The sequence below is a fragment of the Arachis ipaensis genome, chromosome B5, assembly GCF_059453495.1.
Source record: "Arachis ipaensis isolate K30076 ecotype BB chromosome B5, ASM5945349v1, whole genome shotgun sequence".
NCBI lineage: Eukaryota > Viridiplantae > Streptophyta > Magnoliopsida > Fabales > Fabaceae > Arachis > Arachis ipaensis.
Window position 1 is genome coordinate 67149145 of NC_142440.1, and position 18033 is coordinate 67167177.

General features: G+C 32.3%; 2 protein-coding genes across 2 annotated transcripts; one reads left to right on the forward strand and one right to left on the reverse strand.

The window, feature by feature from the left end:
• Positions 1-2338: 2338 nt before the first annotated feature.
• Positions 2339-7587, reverse strand: LOC107640613 (putative SNAP25 homologous protein SNAP30). Its single transcript, XM_016344124.3, has 6 exons — positions 7478-7587; positions 6363-6873; positions 5254-5347; positions 4889-5019; positions 4585-4682; positions 2339-2530 (listed from the first exon to the last, which is right to left on the reverse strand). Exons 2-6 carry the CDS (start codon positions 6828-6830, stop codon positions 2431-2433), a joined length of 891 nt encoding a protein of 296 aa, XP_016199610.1. The 5' UTR covers positions 6831-6873; positions 7478-7587; the 3' UTR covers positions 2339-2430.
• Positions 7588-8940: 1353 nt separating this feature from the next.
• On the forward strand, positions 8941-9862 carry LOC148564510 (uncharacterized). The gene is made up of 4 exons (XM_088487046.1): positions 8941-9090; positions 9197-9467; positions 9566-9665; positions 9763-9862. The coding sequence occupies exons 1-4, from the start codon at positions 8941-8943 to the stop codon at positions 9860-9862; spliced, it is 621 nt and encodes a 206-aa protein (XP_088343172.1).
• Positions 9863-18033: the final 8171 nt, after the last annotated feature.

The window sequence follows — 18033 nt, forward strand, 5'->3', positions numbered from 1 at the left end:
GATGCTGATTATTCTGGTTTATTGATTTAGTTTTGTTGAGTTGGTCATTGTTGGACTGATTTCTTGAAATTGGTTTATGGATTATGATAAGATGATTTGAGAATATTGGAATTGGTTTGTTTGATTTATCGGAAATAATTCTGAGAATTGGATATGATTTGAGATATGAAAATAGTTTGATTTTGTAAGCGGTTTGATTTTTAATTGGTTTGATTTTATAAATATTTTGATATTAGAAATGGTTTTGATATATTGAAAATGATTTTTCTGTTGGAATTGGTTGGATTTATTGGAAATGATTTTGAAAATGGCTTGAGAAATTGTTTGGATGAGACTCGAGAAGAGTGGCAAAGTCCGAGTTTTAGGGGAGATGTTGCCGAAATTATTTAGAAAAATTTTGAGAAGTTTTATTTAGGTTAATTTGGATTAAAGAATTTTTTTATTTGATTTTGATTTATTTAAGAAAAAAATGAATTATGTTTGAGTTTAAATTATTTGATTTTGAAATGAGATTGGTTGTCGCTCCGCTAAAAGTCTAAAGGCCTTGCTGAGGGGTTTAACCAATATATGTTTTTTCTTTGTCTTTTGAAAAGAGTTTAAATTCGAAAACAGTTTTGAAGTTAGCTCGAGGAATATGAAAATGAAGGAGACATGATTATGGCAATGATGGCTGAATTTGAATGGAGGATAATAAGGATTGATTTTAAAGTATGATTTTTTTAATAATTGAATGAAATTGAGAATGAATGTAAAAATGAAATTGATTTTGATTGAGATACCTGGGCAGTAGCAACGATTGTGGTTCGTCCTACTTACTCCGGGTCAGTGACTGAGATACCTGGACAGTAGCAAGGATTGTGGTTCATTCCACTTGCTCTAGGTCGGTGATTGTGACGCCTGGGTAGTAGCAGTAGTCGTGGATTATTCCACTTGCTCTGGGTTGAGTCTTTAAACACTCGCCTGGGTAGTAGCAGTAGAAGTGGTTTATTCTACTTGCTCTAGGTTAAGCGTGTAGTAGCAAGGGGTTGTGGCTCAGACCCACTTGCTCCGCAATGGGTGTTTCTATCCAAGGTTATCTACCAGGACATGTCGGGTTTGGCTGTATAACTGACAGATGATATCATCAGCCATAGGACAGGCATGTATCATATGCATCTGTATGCTTTGTTTGAGTTTGAATTTGCTTTGGTTTGCCTAATTGCTTAACTGTTATTAACTGCTATCTAAGCTATTTGCTGTAACTACTATCTATACATGTGATTTCCTTGTCTGTTTTGCCTGTATTTGTTTCTGGTGTGGTACTTTTGTGATTGATGATTGGTGATGAGTTGATGGTAATGTTGATTGATTATGTGGTAGGCTGAAGGCCGTGTTTAGTTTCTGATTGAGGTTTAGTTAAGTATGACAAATCAAGTTGGTTCAGCATAGATTTAATGAACCTATGCTTAGAACAGGTTGGTCATTTATACTGTTAGGAAACTTTTTAAGATTCTTTTATAAGAAAAGTGAGTTTTGGTTTTCGAATGATCATTATGTTTGAAAACGATTTTCTTTTTAAATATCTTCTTATAACAAATTCTGAAACTTTGTGGTGAGATCATGTGGTTAGGTTCTCACTTCCTACAACTTTACCTTTTCAAGAACCGAATGAAGGAGCTTACGAAGAGTTTTATTGCGTTTTGTTTATACGATATTGTTGTTTTAGTTAGATAATTATTCTTTTCTCGCCTTTGTTATTATAATATTATAAGAGGGATAGGAGTTATATATTTTATATGTATATTATATTTATAAGCTACTTATGTAATAAGCTTTGTATATATGAATATGCTTGTTTGTTTTCAAGATAAAGTATTTTTTTAGTTTTTCAAAGAAAATAGCGATACGATTTTGAGTCAAAGGCTCCTATTTTATTATTAAGTATTTAAAGTCATCGTAATACTTCTTATTATCAAAGTAACGCAACCAAAAGCGTAACATTTTAATAATAAAGGTATTACAGTTCAAATGTAAAACAACTTCGTATGTTTTTATAAAGTTATTAAATATAAAAAAGAATGTCAAAGTACTCAATCCCCTTCTACTATAAATCTAGCATTTCAATTTATAGTCTAAATATTGTGTGACTTGGTGCTTTTGATTAAAATTTTAGTTTTGAACTAAACATTATAAACAGTACTGTATTTAGTTCAACTCAATGTTTGATCCGGCTCTGTGAACCTTGCTAAATACAAAAATAAATAAATAAATGATAAAAAGTTTGTCTATAATTGCCATGTTCTTAAAATACAATGGCAAAAATAGTGAAAAGAAACAATATTGAAATCATATCGTAATTATTAACAAGTCAAAACACCATGATGACCGACCGACGGACCAATAAATTTCATTAATTAAATTCACAGTGCAACAGTCGGAGACTATCACTTTTCACTTTGCTAATAACTTGCGTGCACGTTGGTTTGCACCTTTAACTCGAGAGTTCAACTCATCCACATCATCACTTAGATGATCAAGAGCTTTATTTTGCCTGCAATTTTTACATGTAGAACGTAAGTGAACTAAACAAAGATCTAACATGTACAACTAAAAAGATAGAGATCGTTAAAACATGAGCAGTACTAAAAAGCTAAAAAAATCATAAAAATCTAGAGAGAAAACATAATAATTTTTATACATGACTCACTAAAAAAAAATCAAGAAACATAAAAGCATAGAGAGTGTTAGAATATAATTAGGATCAATTAGGATCAATTAGAATTATTTAGTATATCTGAATATTTATTATAGAATATTATGTCGTTATTATTACGATTCTCTTAGTCCCTATAAATACCCTTCTATATTGTATCACTTCAAACAACTTAAATAGACAACTTAATTATACTCAATAATACACAAATCCTTCCTCCAGTTTTGTCTCTTGTTTCTAACATGGTATCAGAGCCATGGTATCCTCCTTGAAGATGATAGGTTGTTTTCCTTGCGGTGAAATCACCATAGTTTTTACACTTTTTTTTCTATGCCATTTTTTCTTTCCTTTTGTCACTCCTTTGATACCTTTTCACCTCACCGATTAGCCTGTTCTCTCTGTCTTATGTTTTTTTTTAGTTGAATGATCAAACACCATTGTCATTCACTGCTTACCTATTCTCATGAAAGAAAATCATATAGTTTTCGCTCTCTTTCGGCAGTTCCTTCTGCGTTCTCTCGTGGCAGTTTCATCTGCGTTCTCTCGTGGCAGTTCCATCTGCGTTCTCTTGTGGTAGTTCTGCGTTTTCTCGTGGCAGTTCCGTCTGCATTTTGTCTGTATTTCTTTGTGGCAGTTTTGTCTGCATTTCTTTCCGGCAGTTCCGTCTGCACTTCCTTCAGATAGCGGTAGTTCCGTCTGCGCTTCCTTCAGACAAACGGCAGTTCCGGCTGCGCTTCTTTCAGACAAGCGGTAGTTCCGTCTGCGCTTCCTTCAGACAAGCGGCAGTTCTGTCTGCGCTTCCTTCAGACAAGCGGCAGTTCTGTCTGCGCTTCCTTCAGACAAGCGGCAGTTCTATCTGCGCTTCCTTCCGGCAGTCCCGTCTGCATCCGTTTTATCAGTTTATGCATTTTTTTTCTCTTTATTTCGTTGTTTTAAATAAGTTTCAAACTCAAGTTGTCACTTGAGTTTGAGGGGGGATGTTAGAATATAATTAGGATCAATTAGGATCAATTAGAATTATTTAGTATATCTGAATATTTATTATAGAATATTATGTCTTTATTATTACGATTCTCTTAGTCCCTATAAATACCCTTCTATATTGTATCATTCCACACAACTTGAATAGACAACTTGAATAGACACACAAATCCTTTTTCCAGTTTAGTCTCTTGTTTTTAACCGAGAGAAAAATTATAATATTACTAGCATAATATTTTTATTGAAAACATAATAATCCAAAATTAATATGTTACTAACATGAGACTCTTATGAATTCAACAAAATAGGGAAAACATTTTCCAACAAACGATCTAGTTTTCTATCATTTTTTCTTAACAAATTTGTCTTTGCGGTAATAACAGCAAAAATCAAAATCCGTAATTCTTAACATGTTAGTCAAATTTAAAAATTTCCTTAAAACTTTGTATGTTTTCTGATTTTCACAGTAAAAATATATTTGTTGTTGGTTAATAAGGAATTTGATATCAATATAATTTGATTATATATTTAAATAGGCCCTCAATTATTTCCAAATTAAATATTTTAGTTTCTAATAAATTTTTATTATTTTAAAAATTTCTAAATATTATTTTATCAGATAGTTTGATTTTTTATGACTTATAATAAAATGGTTAATATGCATATATTGAACAAATAAGTTTTAATAAATTTTATTATAAGATAACTAGATCCTAATAAATATTATTATAATAAATTAGTTTTCTTTATAAAAGGATCAATCTATTTCAAAGACCTTAAAATAATAAGAATTCTTGAAAGATCAAAATGTATGATTTAAAAATTTTTAGAGACCAATTTGAGTGTTTAATTACTCATATAATAATTTTGTACAGATTTTCATAAGTGGCAATACTATAATTGTGTAGTACCTGTCAAGTTCACTTCCCATATCAACTGCCATGCCCTTCAAATCGTCTAAGATATTACTGAGATCTGATAGTCCTTCGTCTTGTTTTGCTTTTTCATTCTAATTTATTATAGAAACATAACGAGATAATTATGTTGCTTCACAGAATATAATAAAATAAAATTTGATTTTTTTGATAGAAGAGAGTGATATTGTGTTATTTTAATTTAATAATAACACCCTTTTCTTTAATAATAATGACATTATTAATTAAGAAACGATAACATTCACTCCCTTTTATGTAAGGGGAAAAAAAGAAGGCATACTTCTATTTGTTGGTAGGCATTGGTTGGTTCAGGATGGGGTGTGTTAGAGCCAGAGCGTCCCTTTTGCCCAGGAGCCAACCCCAACTTCTCCCTCTCTTCCTTATTTGCTTCCCCCTTTTTATTTGTATTGTCTGCTTACAACACACACTATCAAATATAACTAATAATATATTTACATCATTCTTTTATAAATATTTTTTGTATATTTTTATTTTTAGTATAAATATGAATCTTTTAATTTTTTATTTTTATTATTCATTTTTTTTATACCAAAAGTAGAAAAGAATAAAAGAATAGACATAAAAATAATTCTTATTACATTTTAATGTTTTATTATAATATAAGTTAAATGATTGTGAAAAAACCTAGTGAGATTTTAGGGCCTGTAATCTCCTTTGTCTTCTTTGGCCTCCAAGGTTTAGAGAACATGCCACCAAGATTGTTTAGGAGTTTTTCACCCTGATGAATTATCAAAATATAAATTCTTGAATTAATAAATCATAGAGGAATAATAATTAAAAGAACCTAGAAAATAAAAAGAGAAACAAATATGATCAAGTCATTAGTGTAATTTGTATTTACTTTTTTCTTTCACTAATCCCTTTCTTGAATCGATGATTTGAATTACCATATTTACTCAAAGAATCGCTATATTCTTAAATTTTTTTTTTATCATAATTGGATAAATCATAAGTGTGAAAAGGGTCCCCACTGTCCCATTGATATATATATATATATATATATATATATATATATATATATATATATATATATATATATATATATTTCACTAATCCCTTTCTTGAATTGATGATTTGAATTACCATATTTACTCAAAGAATCGCTATATTCTTAAATTTTTTTTTATCATAATTGGATAAATCATAAGTGTGAAAAGGGTCCCACTGTCCCCATTGATATATATATATATATATATATATATATATATATATATAATGATAATGTTCTATTATTCAAACAAAGATATCATAAAGAAGTAGTAATTTGATATTGTCCATTAGACCATTAATTACTAAGGTTATTTAGGTTTGAATATTGTCTTTGAAACAAAAATACAAAGACAACAGATACAAATTAAAAACTTTTTTAGTTATAGAAATAGGAATAAAGGCATAAATTTATATATCTACCATATACAGGAATTTATTTCTTGTATTTTATAATATACTTTCCAAAGTGAAAACAAAAAATGTCTTCATCTTGTAGTTTTGTTTGAAGGAGACATAATAATCTAAAGAGAGTGTTTAAGGGTCTGCACTTTTATTAAAAATTGACTAATACTTAATCATAAAAAAAATGAGTAATCCCACACCATTAGATATAATTTCACACTATTAAAAATATTGATAATGACTAATTGATTACTACAAATCACAAAATTTACGGGCCTAACACTCCTCCAATTGCAACCCAAAGTTATTGAATCTTGAAGTTAAAAGGACGAAAAACATACCCGACTCAAGTCCCTTTCAGTTTCAACAACCATATTGTGAGTTCTCGTTATTTGCTCACCCTGTTGGTGCAACATATCAAGGGTCCTTGTGGCATCACCCTTTATGTCCTCAGCAATCTTCACCAAATTGTTAACACTTTGTGTGGTCTCTTCAGCTTTGTACACTGCATAGCCCTCCAATTCCTGAACACTTTGATTCTCTAGACCTCCGGAATCGCGAAAATCATTTTTATACTTGTTTTTCGCAGCAGCCGAGGTGCGCGACGATGCGGTTGTGGTAGGCTTTCGCCCCCAATAATCGTCGTCGTCATCCTCATCGTCAAAATAGCTTCCTTTGGATTTTGGTGCAATGACAGGTTCTGAAGAAGTTCTTTTGTCTGTAGTAAGGTTTGTCTTCTTTTCCGGTTCAAGATCTGAACCAGAAGGAGCAGGATTTGGGGCTGGCGCTGCTTTTCTAAATCCAAACATATTTATGTTCCGACTTGTTTATAATTACAGATTATGAAAAAACCTAGTGGAAATAATAATAATAAAATGATTCAATAACCAAAATCTTGCACTAGGTTTTCTAAAGTAAAATTATAATACTTCTTATCATCATGCTTTAAATACATAACAAACTAAAAGTAATGGCATAATAACACCAAAATGGATGCAGTCGAGATTGTCCATGCAAATGTATTTCATGTCTTTTAAAATTTTGCTGCCGAAGAAAAAAAATAGATCAGAACAACTTCCATTAAAATTATGTTAATCTTATAAAACAAATTGCTCATGTTATATCTTAAGTATCCACAAAGAAAACAGAGCGCACAATAAATTCATAGAAGGCTTTAAAATAATCACATATAAGAAAAATAGTCAAGATCATCAATTGCCATGCAACTTTTAGAAAAAATTCCCATATTTATCTTTGAAATATTTCAAAAATGTAAGGAAACGCAAATGGAGAAAGCCATGCATGATCCATTAAAAGATATAGTACACAACAACAATATCCAGAATTCAAAATCATTGGGTAGAGTGGGGGGGGGGAATATGCTCATACTATCCATAAAACAGTTGAAAAAAATGAGAAATGAAAAGAAAAGAAAAAAGCAAGAGTGGTAGTATACCCTGAGATCGATGCTATATGATCTCACAAACCCACACCTAAGGATGACGGGTTTGTGTTTATTTCTAATGTGAAAGGACAAAGAAAAAAGGAAAATACTTTCAACAAAAATTAAAATCTAAGAGATTGAGAATTGTGTATGTTTCGATCACAATATGAACATGAATGGAAGGTGTAGCGAAAAAATAGACACATATTTTCTAACCGTACAAACCTTTGTCAGCTATAAATCATTCGATTAGAAATTTTGTCAATTGTAGTATTCATAAATTGACTGGTATCTTTGTATGGTTTTATAATTTTATGTTAAGTAATATTCTACTTTATTGTATTGAATTCTTTTCTTCGTTTTTATAAAAAGAATTTTATAACTTTATCTACGTATATTAATTACTATCTAATTTTTCTCACACCTAAATTACTCTCTATATATATATTTATATATATGTGGTCAATTATAGTGTAAAGAACCAAAAATAGAGATACAAATATTTTTTGAAAACAAATGCTGTTGTGACACGTATGTTGAAGGATGACGGAGCTTGCAGCTTAGTCTCAGACAAATCAGAGCTGCTGCAGTGAGGAGTAGCCAAGTGAAAGAGGACTTGAGCCGCATAGATCATGTGGGGATGGCACAAATTTGGTGTAAATGTAGATGCTGTCATTGGATTTTTTCTGGTCTGAGTAGGTGAAGTTGGACTATACATACTTTTAGTTTATCACAATAGCAAAATATAGGTAAACCAATTTTAAAATAATTGTAATTAAGAATTAAGTTGAGTTAGTCTAATAGTTAGTTTATTAGTCCGTTTAAATAAGTGTTAGATGTTTGAATTCCATCTTGTACATGCAGTAATCTATTGGTACGGCAAACTCTTACATGGATCTCAGTACCGCGACGGATTAATTCTTAACTTGCCGGGTTGGAAGATACCGTGAGAAACTTAAAAAAAAACTGTAATTAATAACAATTAATTAGTATAAAATGTAATTTAAAAATACTTGTTGATTTGTTGCTGGTTAGATTTTATTGATTACAACGAAATTTTGCAAAAATGTTACTTGAGGGTTGAGGCATGTGAAAAAACTACCACAATTTGAAATATTTTATTTGCTATATTTTATTTTATAATCATAATAAATAAAAATTGTTTGGAAATTGAAATGACCTATTTTATAAGGGTAATCTATTAATATATAATAGGAGACAAGTAATGGGTTCAATGCTCGACACGTGTAACAGTTTCTTGAATGACAAGTGGCATGCAGGGTAAGTAGGAAAATTAAGCAACATACAATGGATAAATCTGACATTGTAATGTACATGAAGTAAACCAGTTATATATATAATTCAAATATCCATTTTTTGTCATTAAACAATCCTGGCGGGAGACCTGAAACGCTCCACAACATTATTCACATTCCAGTCACTACTTCTCAACCTGGTGGAAGACCTGAAACGCAATGGATGAACATTTTGATTTAGTATCAGATGTGAACGCCAAAAAACTTGCATGGAATTTTAAAGTATTTGTTGTAAAGGTATGCACAACTCCGAACAAGTTCAATGTCAACGAAATTGGCTCCATTGAAATGGTTCTTCAAGATAAACATGTAGGAGCATTTTTTACAAAATATAACTGTGCTTTATATGTCATTGTTATGACTTAAACATGTTAAGGATATACTCACTCTTTAAGTATTCACTTCATTGTCACAGGGTGGCAGGATTTATGCAACCATACCAAGATCACTAGCAAAGAAATACATTAGTGTTATTCTTGAGTTCTACAAGTATACTATGAGTAACTTCATAGTTGTTGACAACATGACCAAGAAAAAAAATGGTGTCAGTAGGTGGGTACTTGTGCTTTCACATAGAACAAGGGTTGAACATATAGAGAATCCAACTTTTTCTTTGGAAGCATTTCGATTTAGGAACCTTGCAGAGGTGCATACAGTCGAGAAAGTAGAGGATCTTGAACTGTTTGGTGAGTCTAAGACTATATGTAATGATATATAAATGTGCAAAAAATTTATAACCACTTGGAAAGCCATATCTAAAAGTATGTTTCTTATTGTTTTGTAGTTATAATTGGAGAAGTTGTTGGAAAGGAAAATCCAAGAGAATTAGTAACTAGCAAGGGAATAGAGACTAAGCGCTTGGTTGTTATTGTGGAAGACTTGGAGTAAGTTTTTATTTATGTGTTTTTATTAAGAGAGATCTGTTGTTTATTCGGTTTTCTTATTTATATAGTAAGATTGAATTCCTGGGGCTAATGACAGGAAGAACAGGTTAAGTTGTACTCTCTTTGGCGAAACTGTTGACCAGATACTCCCCCACCTTGATGATGATCGACTTGAACCGCTTATTGTGGTCCTCTAATATTTTAAAGCACCCAGATGGAATGGCAAAACTTCAGTGCAGAGCCACTTTGAACTGTCCAAGGTCCATGTCAACCCAGAACTAAAAGAAGTTATGTCATTCAAAAAAAGGTCAGCACATTTTGAAAAGAAGTTGAATGTTTTGTGGTCATATAACAATGTTGTCTAACCATTAACACATGAGTTGCAGCCTACTCAGTGGTTCTGAGTTAACTTCAGTGAGGATTAGCCATCTGTCGACGCAAAGTTCATGGGCTGGGACTGATGAGCTCAATAATGGCACGACTGTTGTGAAAAACGATCGAAGAAGTTTTGAAGTCTGTTGAGGTAATTTGATGTTTTTATTGTTAAAGTTATTGTAATTATGAACCTATTTGCTGTTTCAAAAATCAGATGAGCTATTAGGTAAAAGGTCTTAATGTGTGTAATGCTTCCCAGGAGGGGCCAACCTGGATTGCAAGCACTATTGTCTGAATCAATGCTGGGAAGGATGATTGGTTTTATAAAGCATGCAGGCGATGTCCAAAAAAGGTGAAAACTTCTATAGGGAATAGGTACGAATGTGCGAGAAGTGTGGCCACACCCATGGATGTGCAACACTCAGGTGTGTGTTCTTAATTTGAGTGATTATTAACAATTAGCATCTTCATTTTACTTGATATTTTTGATCCCTATACTAAAACTATTGTCGCTATTATCACGTAAAACAACAGAAATGAGGTTGAGGTCATGGTCGTTGATGGTACCGGAAGCATTACATTGTTGTTGTGGGAAGAGAAACCAACCAGTTGTGTGGAAAGGCAGTTGAAAAAATTGTAGAGGAGGATGTATATAGCACACCAAATCCTTATACTATTAGGGATTAAAGTTACAATTCTGTTTTTCAAAATAGTATAAATTATATACACAAAACTACATCTAATTATTGGTTAGGATTTTAGGGTGCTAAATAGGACGAATACCCTAAAAGTCTGGACAACATGATAGATAGAATGGTTCTTTTCAAAATCAATGTGAAAAGTGGCAAAATAAAACACTATGATCAAATTTACACAGTCATGAAAGTGTGTGATGATGAAGAAACAGTTGCGAAGAACGAGCCTAAGAAAATGGACGTTAGCACATCTATGAACATCACTGTACGTGTATACCTATTCCACTTTAATAAGTAGATATGTTTTTCAGACCATACAATAGGATAATAGAGGTAGCAACACGCTGGAGATATCCGGACATGTTGTTAATCTTAAGAGCGATAATGATCCTTAGCTTACTATGGTCAGTATATGCAAGTGTTTTGAATGTATAAAAAAATATGTGATTTAGGTTCTAAAGATATTCTAAGTGAACTATCATGCATGTCTTTGTGTAGGATTCTATGGAAGACTGTGTTGAAAGTCTCAAATACAAAACACCAGCTAAAAGAATTGCCGGAAGTTTGAAGTGTGGTTCGGTTGTTGATGAAGAATGCCAGGTTTCAACCAATAGATTCACCCAAAAAGGAAGGAAAAAACAAAAGTCTCATACATCTAATGCGGATAATTAAGTTTTAACTAAAGTTGACAAAGTTATTTAATATTGGTTGTATATGTTTAACCATAGACTATATGTTTTGGAAGATGTTCTATGTTTGGGGATCAGAAAACTTGTTTATGTGCAATGATATCCAAAAAAACGATGTATCATCATGAATATATTTTGAATGAGACTTATATTATGTTATGGTATATGAGAATATATTCCTTAAACATAATCCATGATGAAAAACAAACAGAGAAATTGATTTTAGAACTTATTTTTCACGTGATGGATTATATGTTAATACAAATTTGACATTATATGAAATACAACTAACAACCTAAATGGGAGTTTCTGATTCACAAAGACTATTTACATATTGAGAACGACTATTGATATAGCCAAATTATCCAGAATATAATTTTACTTTAGAGTTGATTTCTCATCTATGTGATGCTTGGAAAGACTACTCAAAATAGTTAACACGGGTTATAGAATAGTGTACAAAGGACAAAAACTATTAATTAAATTTCATTCTTTAACCATGTATAATTATGGTGCAAAATAAAATTTAACCTTGGAGAAGCTATATTTAAAAGCCATATCTAAAAGTGTGTTTCTCAAATTGCAAGGTAAATGAAATAGAAAAGCAAATTGATTTTTGAGAAGGGATTCAATTTATGAAAAAGAAATAGAAATTATTAATTAAACTTCATTCTTTATCCATGTTTAATTATTGTGCTGAAAGAAATTTTAATAATAAAAAATATTAGGTAAATCAAATAGAAGATTATATTGGTTTTAAAAAAAGAAAGTGAATTCAAGATTAAAAAAAATAATGTAGTGATGATATTTCTGAACTAGCATAGATTTCTTATGAATATAAAGCAATTTGGTGACTTTGCATTTCTCTACACGTAATGGGCAAATATATTACTATAAAGAAATCTAAACAAGGTTCAAGAGTATAGGCTATTATGTTGTGACTAATTATGGTAGCAGTCCCAATAAAAACTTTCAACATATCTCTATGACAAGGTCCATAAAGGGATGCCTTTTTAACAAAATATGATCCTCATTGAATAAGATAAAGTTGATGGATCCTTATACGGATTAAGTAAAAAATTTCTCTTCGACAATTACAATGATGAAAGATCCCATATATGATTTTTAGAGATGGTTCAATAGGTTTCACAAATAACTAGAAACAAAAAATCAAGGGATCTAAAAGCATAAAGAAATTGGATAAGTTGAATACAATAATATATCTACTAATTGCTCGACTAAGTGACAAGAAATATAAAGAAATTTTTTTAGATAGAATTTGGCTACAGCTTTTGTAGGTTATACGCATAAATCCTAAAAACTTTATAATGAAGGTAGCAATGTTTGAAAAGGAGGGTAAACCAGGGGTAAAGTACTTGCAACAAGGATAATTATTTTAATGGCATAATTTTTGAAAGTTTTAAATGGCATAACCGATCAAGTTGAGACAATAAAAAGAGTTAGCTGACAAAGATGATACATTATATTGCATAGCCAAGGATGCTGCAGCATTGGCTTTTACATACACTACCACCCATAAATCCAATTTTATGTTTATGTTGTTCACATGCATTTGGAATTAAATTCATCGGGTTTCTAACTGTTTATGACCATTATCAATGAAAAGATGATTCATTAAAATATTTTTCCATCCTGATACGATATGTATTTCTAATGCAAGTAAGTATCGTTAATGCTAAAGTGAAAGTGTGGTCAAAGAAGACAGTTTATTGGGCGAGACACCGTAAAGTTCTTAATATAAAATTAAGGTGCTTTCAACAGTCAATGCGTCTACACTTAGAGTGCCTGGAAAGATAGGGTTATTTTTCAAGGAATGTCAAATTGGATTTTAGTTATATTTCTTTATGGCTATATTCCAAACACTAAAAGAAGATATAAACGACAAGCAAATTGAATTTCCAGAATATGACTTAATAGGAATTTCTCCACCTATACAATACAAGGATTATACCTGCATAAAGAAGGATCTTACTAAGTTTTATGGAGTAGGATAAATAATATTAAATAGTCATAAAACACATAAGACTAGCAACCAAGGAGATAATCACTATCATCTATTTCCAGTGATCCAAGCACGAATCCACATAAATATTATTAAGGAATATATATTCAAACTCATTTATTTTTACCAAGAGTTTGTAATCCATTCTCATCAAATTTTGTTTTTTTCAAAGAGGATATACAGAGATAGAAGTAAAATCATTATGACATATACATATTAAGTAATCATATATACATAAAAGTATGTATGCATTAGTCAAAAAACTTTTTTTACTTTTCTAAGCATTCAAAGATAAGAAAATGAAAGCTGATTTTGTTGGTTTGGGTTATACATATAATCAGTCTTTTGTGTCTTTAGTCAACTTAAAACACATTGCACAATAAATACATATTAAGTAATCATATATATAAAAATATGTGTAGATTAGGAAAAAAAAATTTTTACTTTTCTAAGCATTCAAATATAAGAAAATAAAAGCTGATTTTGTAGGTTTTGTTTATACATATAATCAATCTTTTGTGTCTTTAGTCAACTCAAAGTACAATGCACAAAAGTATGCAAGGATGAGCATAGTTACCAACACTATATATAGGTTTTTGGAGATTACACATTCGGTCTATTAAATAATTATTTTTATAGCTTTATAGGTTAAAAGTAACAATTAATAATTAAGTAAAAAAAGTCAAAGCTATATAGGGAGAATCAGCATATGGCAATGTGTATATCGTCTTGGTTAAATGTGCAAACCAGATGTTATATCATATCACTTAATATGTTTCATGTTTTAGGTGAACAAACATATAAACAAAGCATCGACAGATTATAACAAAAACAAAGCCATGGGCATTTGAAAATCATTGTATAGATGCGATACAAGTATTGATCCATGTAAATGCTCATTGTTAAACTATTATTTTATGGTTTATCTTGTGCTAAATTGAGAGGTTTTTATCAATTCTTTGCACACTTATTCATACAATTTGTATGGTTTTACAATTCTTTCCCAATTTTGTTATATGATTGAAAACTTGCTTCCTAAGCCTTTAAATTGTCAATTTTTAATTCTCCTTTATACCATTCAATGCCGTGATCTGTGTGTTAAGTTTATTCAGGCTTTATAAGGAAAGAATGGCTAAGAGGATGGAAAGAAATCTTGCAAAAATAGAAGGAACACAAGAAACTAAGGAGCTGACCAGCGAGGATCGACGCGCATGCATGGCTCACGCGTCCGCATGACTTGGCACATTCCACAGCGACGCGTGCGCGCACCTGATGCGTACGCATGACACGCGGAGAAGACCATCGACGCGTACACATGACTGATGCGTACGCGTGACGTGCATCACGTGTAGAAATTGCAGAAGATGCTGGGGGCGATTTTGGGCTGAGTTTGGACCCAGTTTTCGACCCAGAAACACAGACTAGAGCCAGAGAACAAGCAGAGACTCAACACTGATTCTCATTCACTTAGTTTTTGTTTTAGGTTCTTAGGATGCCTTGTTGAAAGATATGTGGGAGGAACCATAATACCTTAACCTCTTCCCGGACTGGGACAAGTAAGGCCCCTATTCCGTGCAGCTTTGCTTTGGGTGTGAAGTACCGGAATAAAGCTCTTTCGCATTAGGAAGGGACTGGCCATCTCTTTCTTATCCGATGAGTCCTCTAGGGTTCTTCATATTCATAGATTTCTAGTTTATTGCTTTTGGATTGGATATTGAGAAGAGTTACTACCTCCGTTGAAGTCTTTATCATTCTAGTTTGTTTCCTTATTTCCTTACTCTTTTATTGCCCATTTACCCTGTTCAGAGTTACATATGAATATCTTTGATTTTGGAAAGTATTAATGCAATAATTATTTTTTACATTTAATTTCACTATTGGTTTGAGTATCATCTTTCCTTAATTTATTATTTCAAAATTAGTTTTTATTAATTTAATTTTAGTTACCATGTCTCTTCTCTACTCCTTTTACATGTCTACGAAATTGGCATCCATGTCAATGGAGTAGGTTCTTAACTTGACTTTGGAATTGATTAATAGGAGACCCTTGAGTTGGAATACTCAAGTATTGATTTGCAATTGGAAGTTGTTGGCTAACTCTCTAGTCACTAACGCTAATCCTTCCATAGGAGATGATTAGGACTTGTGAATCGGAGTTGGCTCAATTACTTGACTTTCCTTTAATCGGTAAAGGTTAACTAAGTAAAAACAACAACCTCTTACTATTACACTTGAGAAAATCCAACAAGGATAGAACTCCGATTAATCTTCTCCTGGTCAAGGCTTTTTATTTCAATTGCATAAAACCTCTTGTTAATTTTGATTACTTTAATTTATAATCATTTATTTTATTTCTTAGAAAACTCCTGACCAATAAATTGTACTCTTTTGTCAACTCGTTGGGAGACGGCTTGGGAATTCTACTCCCAGTATTTTATTCTCAATTTGTGACATTCTTTCTAAATTGATAAGCGAAATTTTCGTCGGTTAAGAACTGTACTTGTAACATTATTTCTATATTAAATTCTTAATCGACAATTTTTCGCCCATCACTCATTGTTATAGATTGATGCATGTAAATGCTCATTGTTATAGACTAATAAACTACAACGTAAATAAAAAAAGAAAAATAAGTATTATGAAGTAGTTTAGACCCTTCAAAACAAATACAGGATTGCATGAAATACACTTCGTATCATTCTGTATATAAATGACATCCAATCCAATGGACACAAGCACAAAACATAAACACTCCTCTCTACTTAGAGACTTCACTAAGAAATTTACAAGCTGCAAAAAGAGGATCTTACTAATTTTTATGGAGCAGGATAAATAATATTAAATAGTCATTGATAAACGAAATTTGTCATGCCGATATAGAATTCAATAATGGATATAATCGTGAGTATAGTCTAATCAACATTCAAACTTTGCATCAAACAATCCTACAATCTATAACCGAGAGTACTAGTCCCCCGAGTCGTCCTCCCTTGGAATTGCTAGAGCATGCATCTTATTGATTAGGAAGCCTTGTTGTGGTTCTTTTGAAGGTTTAGCAAAATCAATGACAAACAAGCAATCAATTTTTAGAAGACTTGGCCTAGGGTTGGCATTAGAAATTCTATCCTTATAGTCCCTTCAATGATGACAACAATTAGGCCTTGCTTCATTTAGTCAACCCCTAGGTATAGAGGAAAGTCAAATGAGGATAACTAACTTGAGTCACAAGTCCTAGTTTTCACCTTAGAGAAATCTAGCTTTAGTGCACTCCAAGTCAATTAGCAATTTCTAATTCCAAATCAACAATTGACATAAACTATTCAACTCTTTCTAATGACCCAAACCCTATGCCAAGTAAGAAACTTTTACTCCATAACTAATGTTGGCATTTTATCAAACAATTGATGAGCAAGGATAAAAGGCATAGTAAAAATGAGAAGGAAGTAGAATTGAAAGTGCTTCAACGCAAGGAACTATCAACAATTAACAAAGAACAACAATGGAAATGAACTTCTCAAGAAATTGGAAAAAATCCAAAACTACAAAGTTGAATCTAGGATCTATGAGGATGGAGCAATTACAAGCACTAATTGAAATTGGAGAAGAAGATCTATAACATGAACAAGTAAATTGAGAATTACAATGGATCTCACCAAAGTGTGATGGAAAATTCAGAAAATGGATGAAGATGAATCCTCATGAGAGCTTAGAATCTCCCTCTCTCTCTCTACCTAAGAGTGTAACTAAAAATGCCAAAAAAAAATCTAGAACCATCTAAAAATGAGCCAAAAGTCCTTAACCCTTCAACCCTTGGTCTTCTTAAGCTCTTCCCGCCAAGGCACTTCCTCCAAGATGAGATCTCCAACTGTCTCCACGCCTAGGTCACGTGACTTCTAAAAAAATCATGTTTGAGCATCGGCGCGTACGCGCAAAGCACGCGTGCGCGCCACTGGGGTATCTTGCAATGTGAGCGGAGGCGCAGTGTACGCGTGCGCGCCCATAGGGGTTGTGGCCTAGCCGCTACACAAGCCGGCTCGTGGCTTGGCTCCTAGCTGCGCAATCCACGCGAGCGCGCCAAGTACGCGCACGCGCCCTTGCTGAAGTTTCCAAAGCTCAATTTCTCATGCTCCTTTCCTTCGCGCCCATTCTCCTTCCCTCTTCCGGTTCATCCCTGCCCTATATTCTGAAACCACTTAACACACAGGTCACGGCATCGAATGGCACCAAGAGAAGATTAGAAATGTATCTAATGTAGTGCAAAATAAGAATGTTTTTATCCATGAGGCAAAAGTTAGGAAAGGAACACAAAGTCTTGTATTTTCATATGAAAAGCGTGTGGAATCATTGATAAAGCCCCTGAAATCGATACAAGATAAACCCTCAAAATGGGGTTTATCAACCTCCCCACACTTAGATTCTAGCATGTCCTCATGCTTAAAGAAATGCAAGAGAATCGTAAAAGACCGAAGGATCATAAAGGCATAAGACTCCTGAGGTGCAGCCTACTTACGTGAATGCAACTACGACTAGTACTACCATCTACTTGGTTAGGAACAAATCAACCTTCCTAAGATATATGCAAGCAT

Coding starts and splice junctions, on each gene's coding strand:
- LOC107640613 (XM_016344124.3), bottom strand. CDS start 6,830: ATGTTTGGATTTAGAAAAGCAGCGCCAGCCCCAAATCCTGCTCCTTCT. Junction 5,348..6,362: donor CTGAAAGGGACTTGAGTCGG/GTATGTTTTTCG, acceptor ATAATTCATCAG/GGTGAAAAACTCCTAAACAA. Junction 4,683..4,888: donor ATGCCTACCAACAAATAGAA/GTATGCCTTCTT, acceptor ATAATAAATTAG/AATGAAAAAGCAAAACAAGA.
- LOC148564510 (XM_088487046.1), top strand. CDS start 8,941: ATGGATGAACATTTTGATTTAGTATCAGATGTGAACGCCAAAAAACTT. Junction 9,091..9,196: donor TGGTTCTTCAAGATAAACAT/GTAGGAGCATTT, acceptor TCATTGTCACAG/GGTGGCAGGATTTATGCAAC. Junction 9,468..9,565: donor AGAGGATCTTGAACTGTTTG/GTGAGTCTAAGA, acceptor ATTGTTTTGTAG/TTATAATTGGAGAAGTTGTT.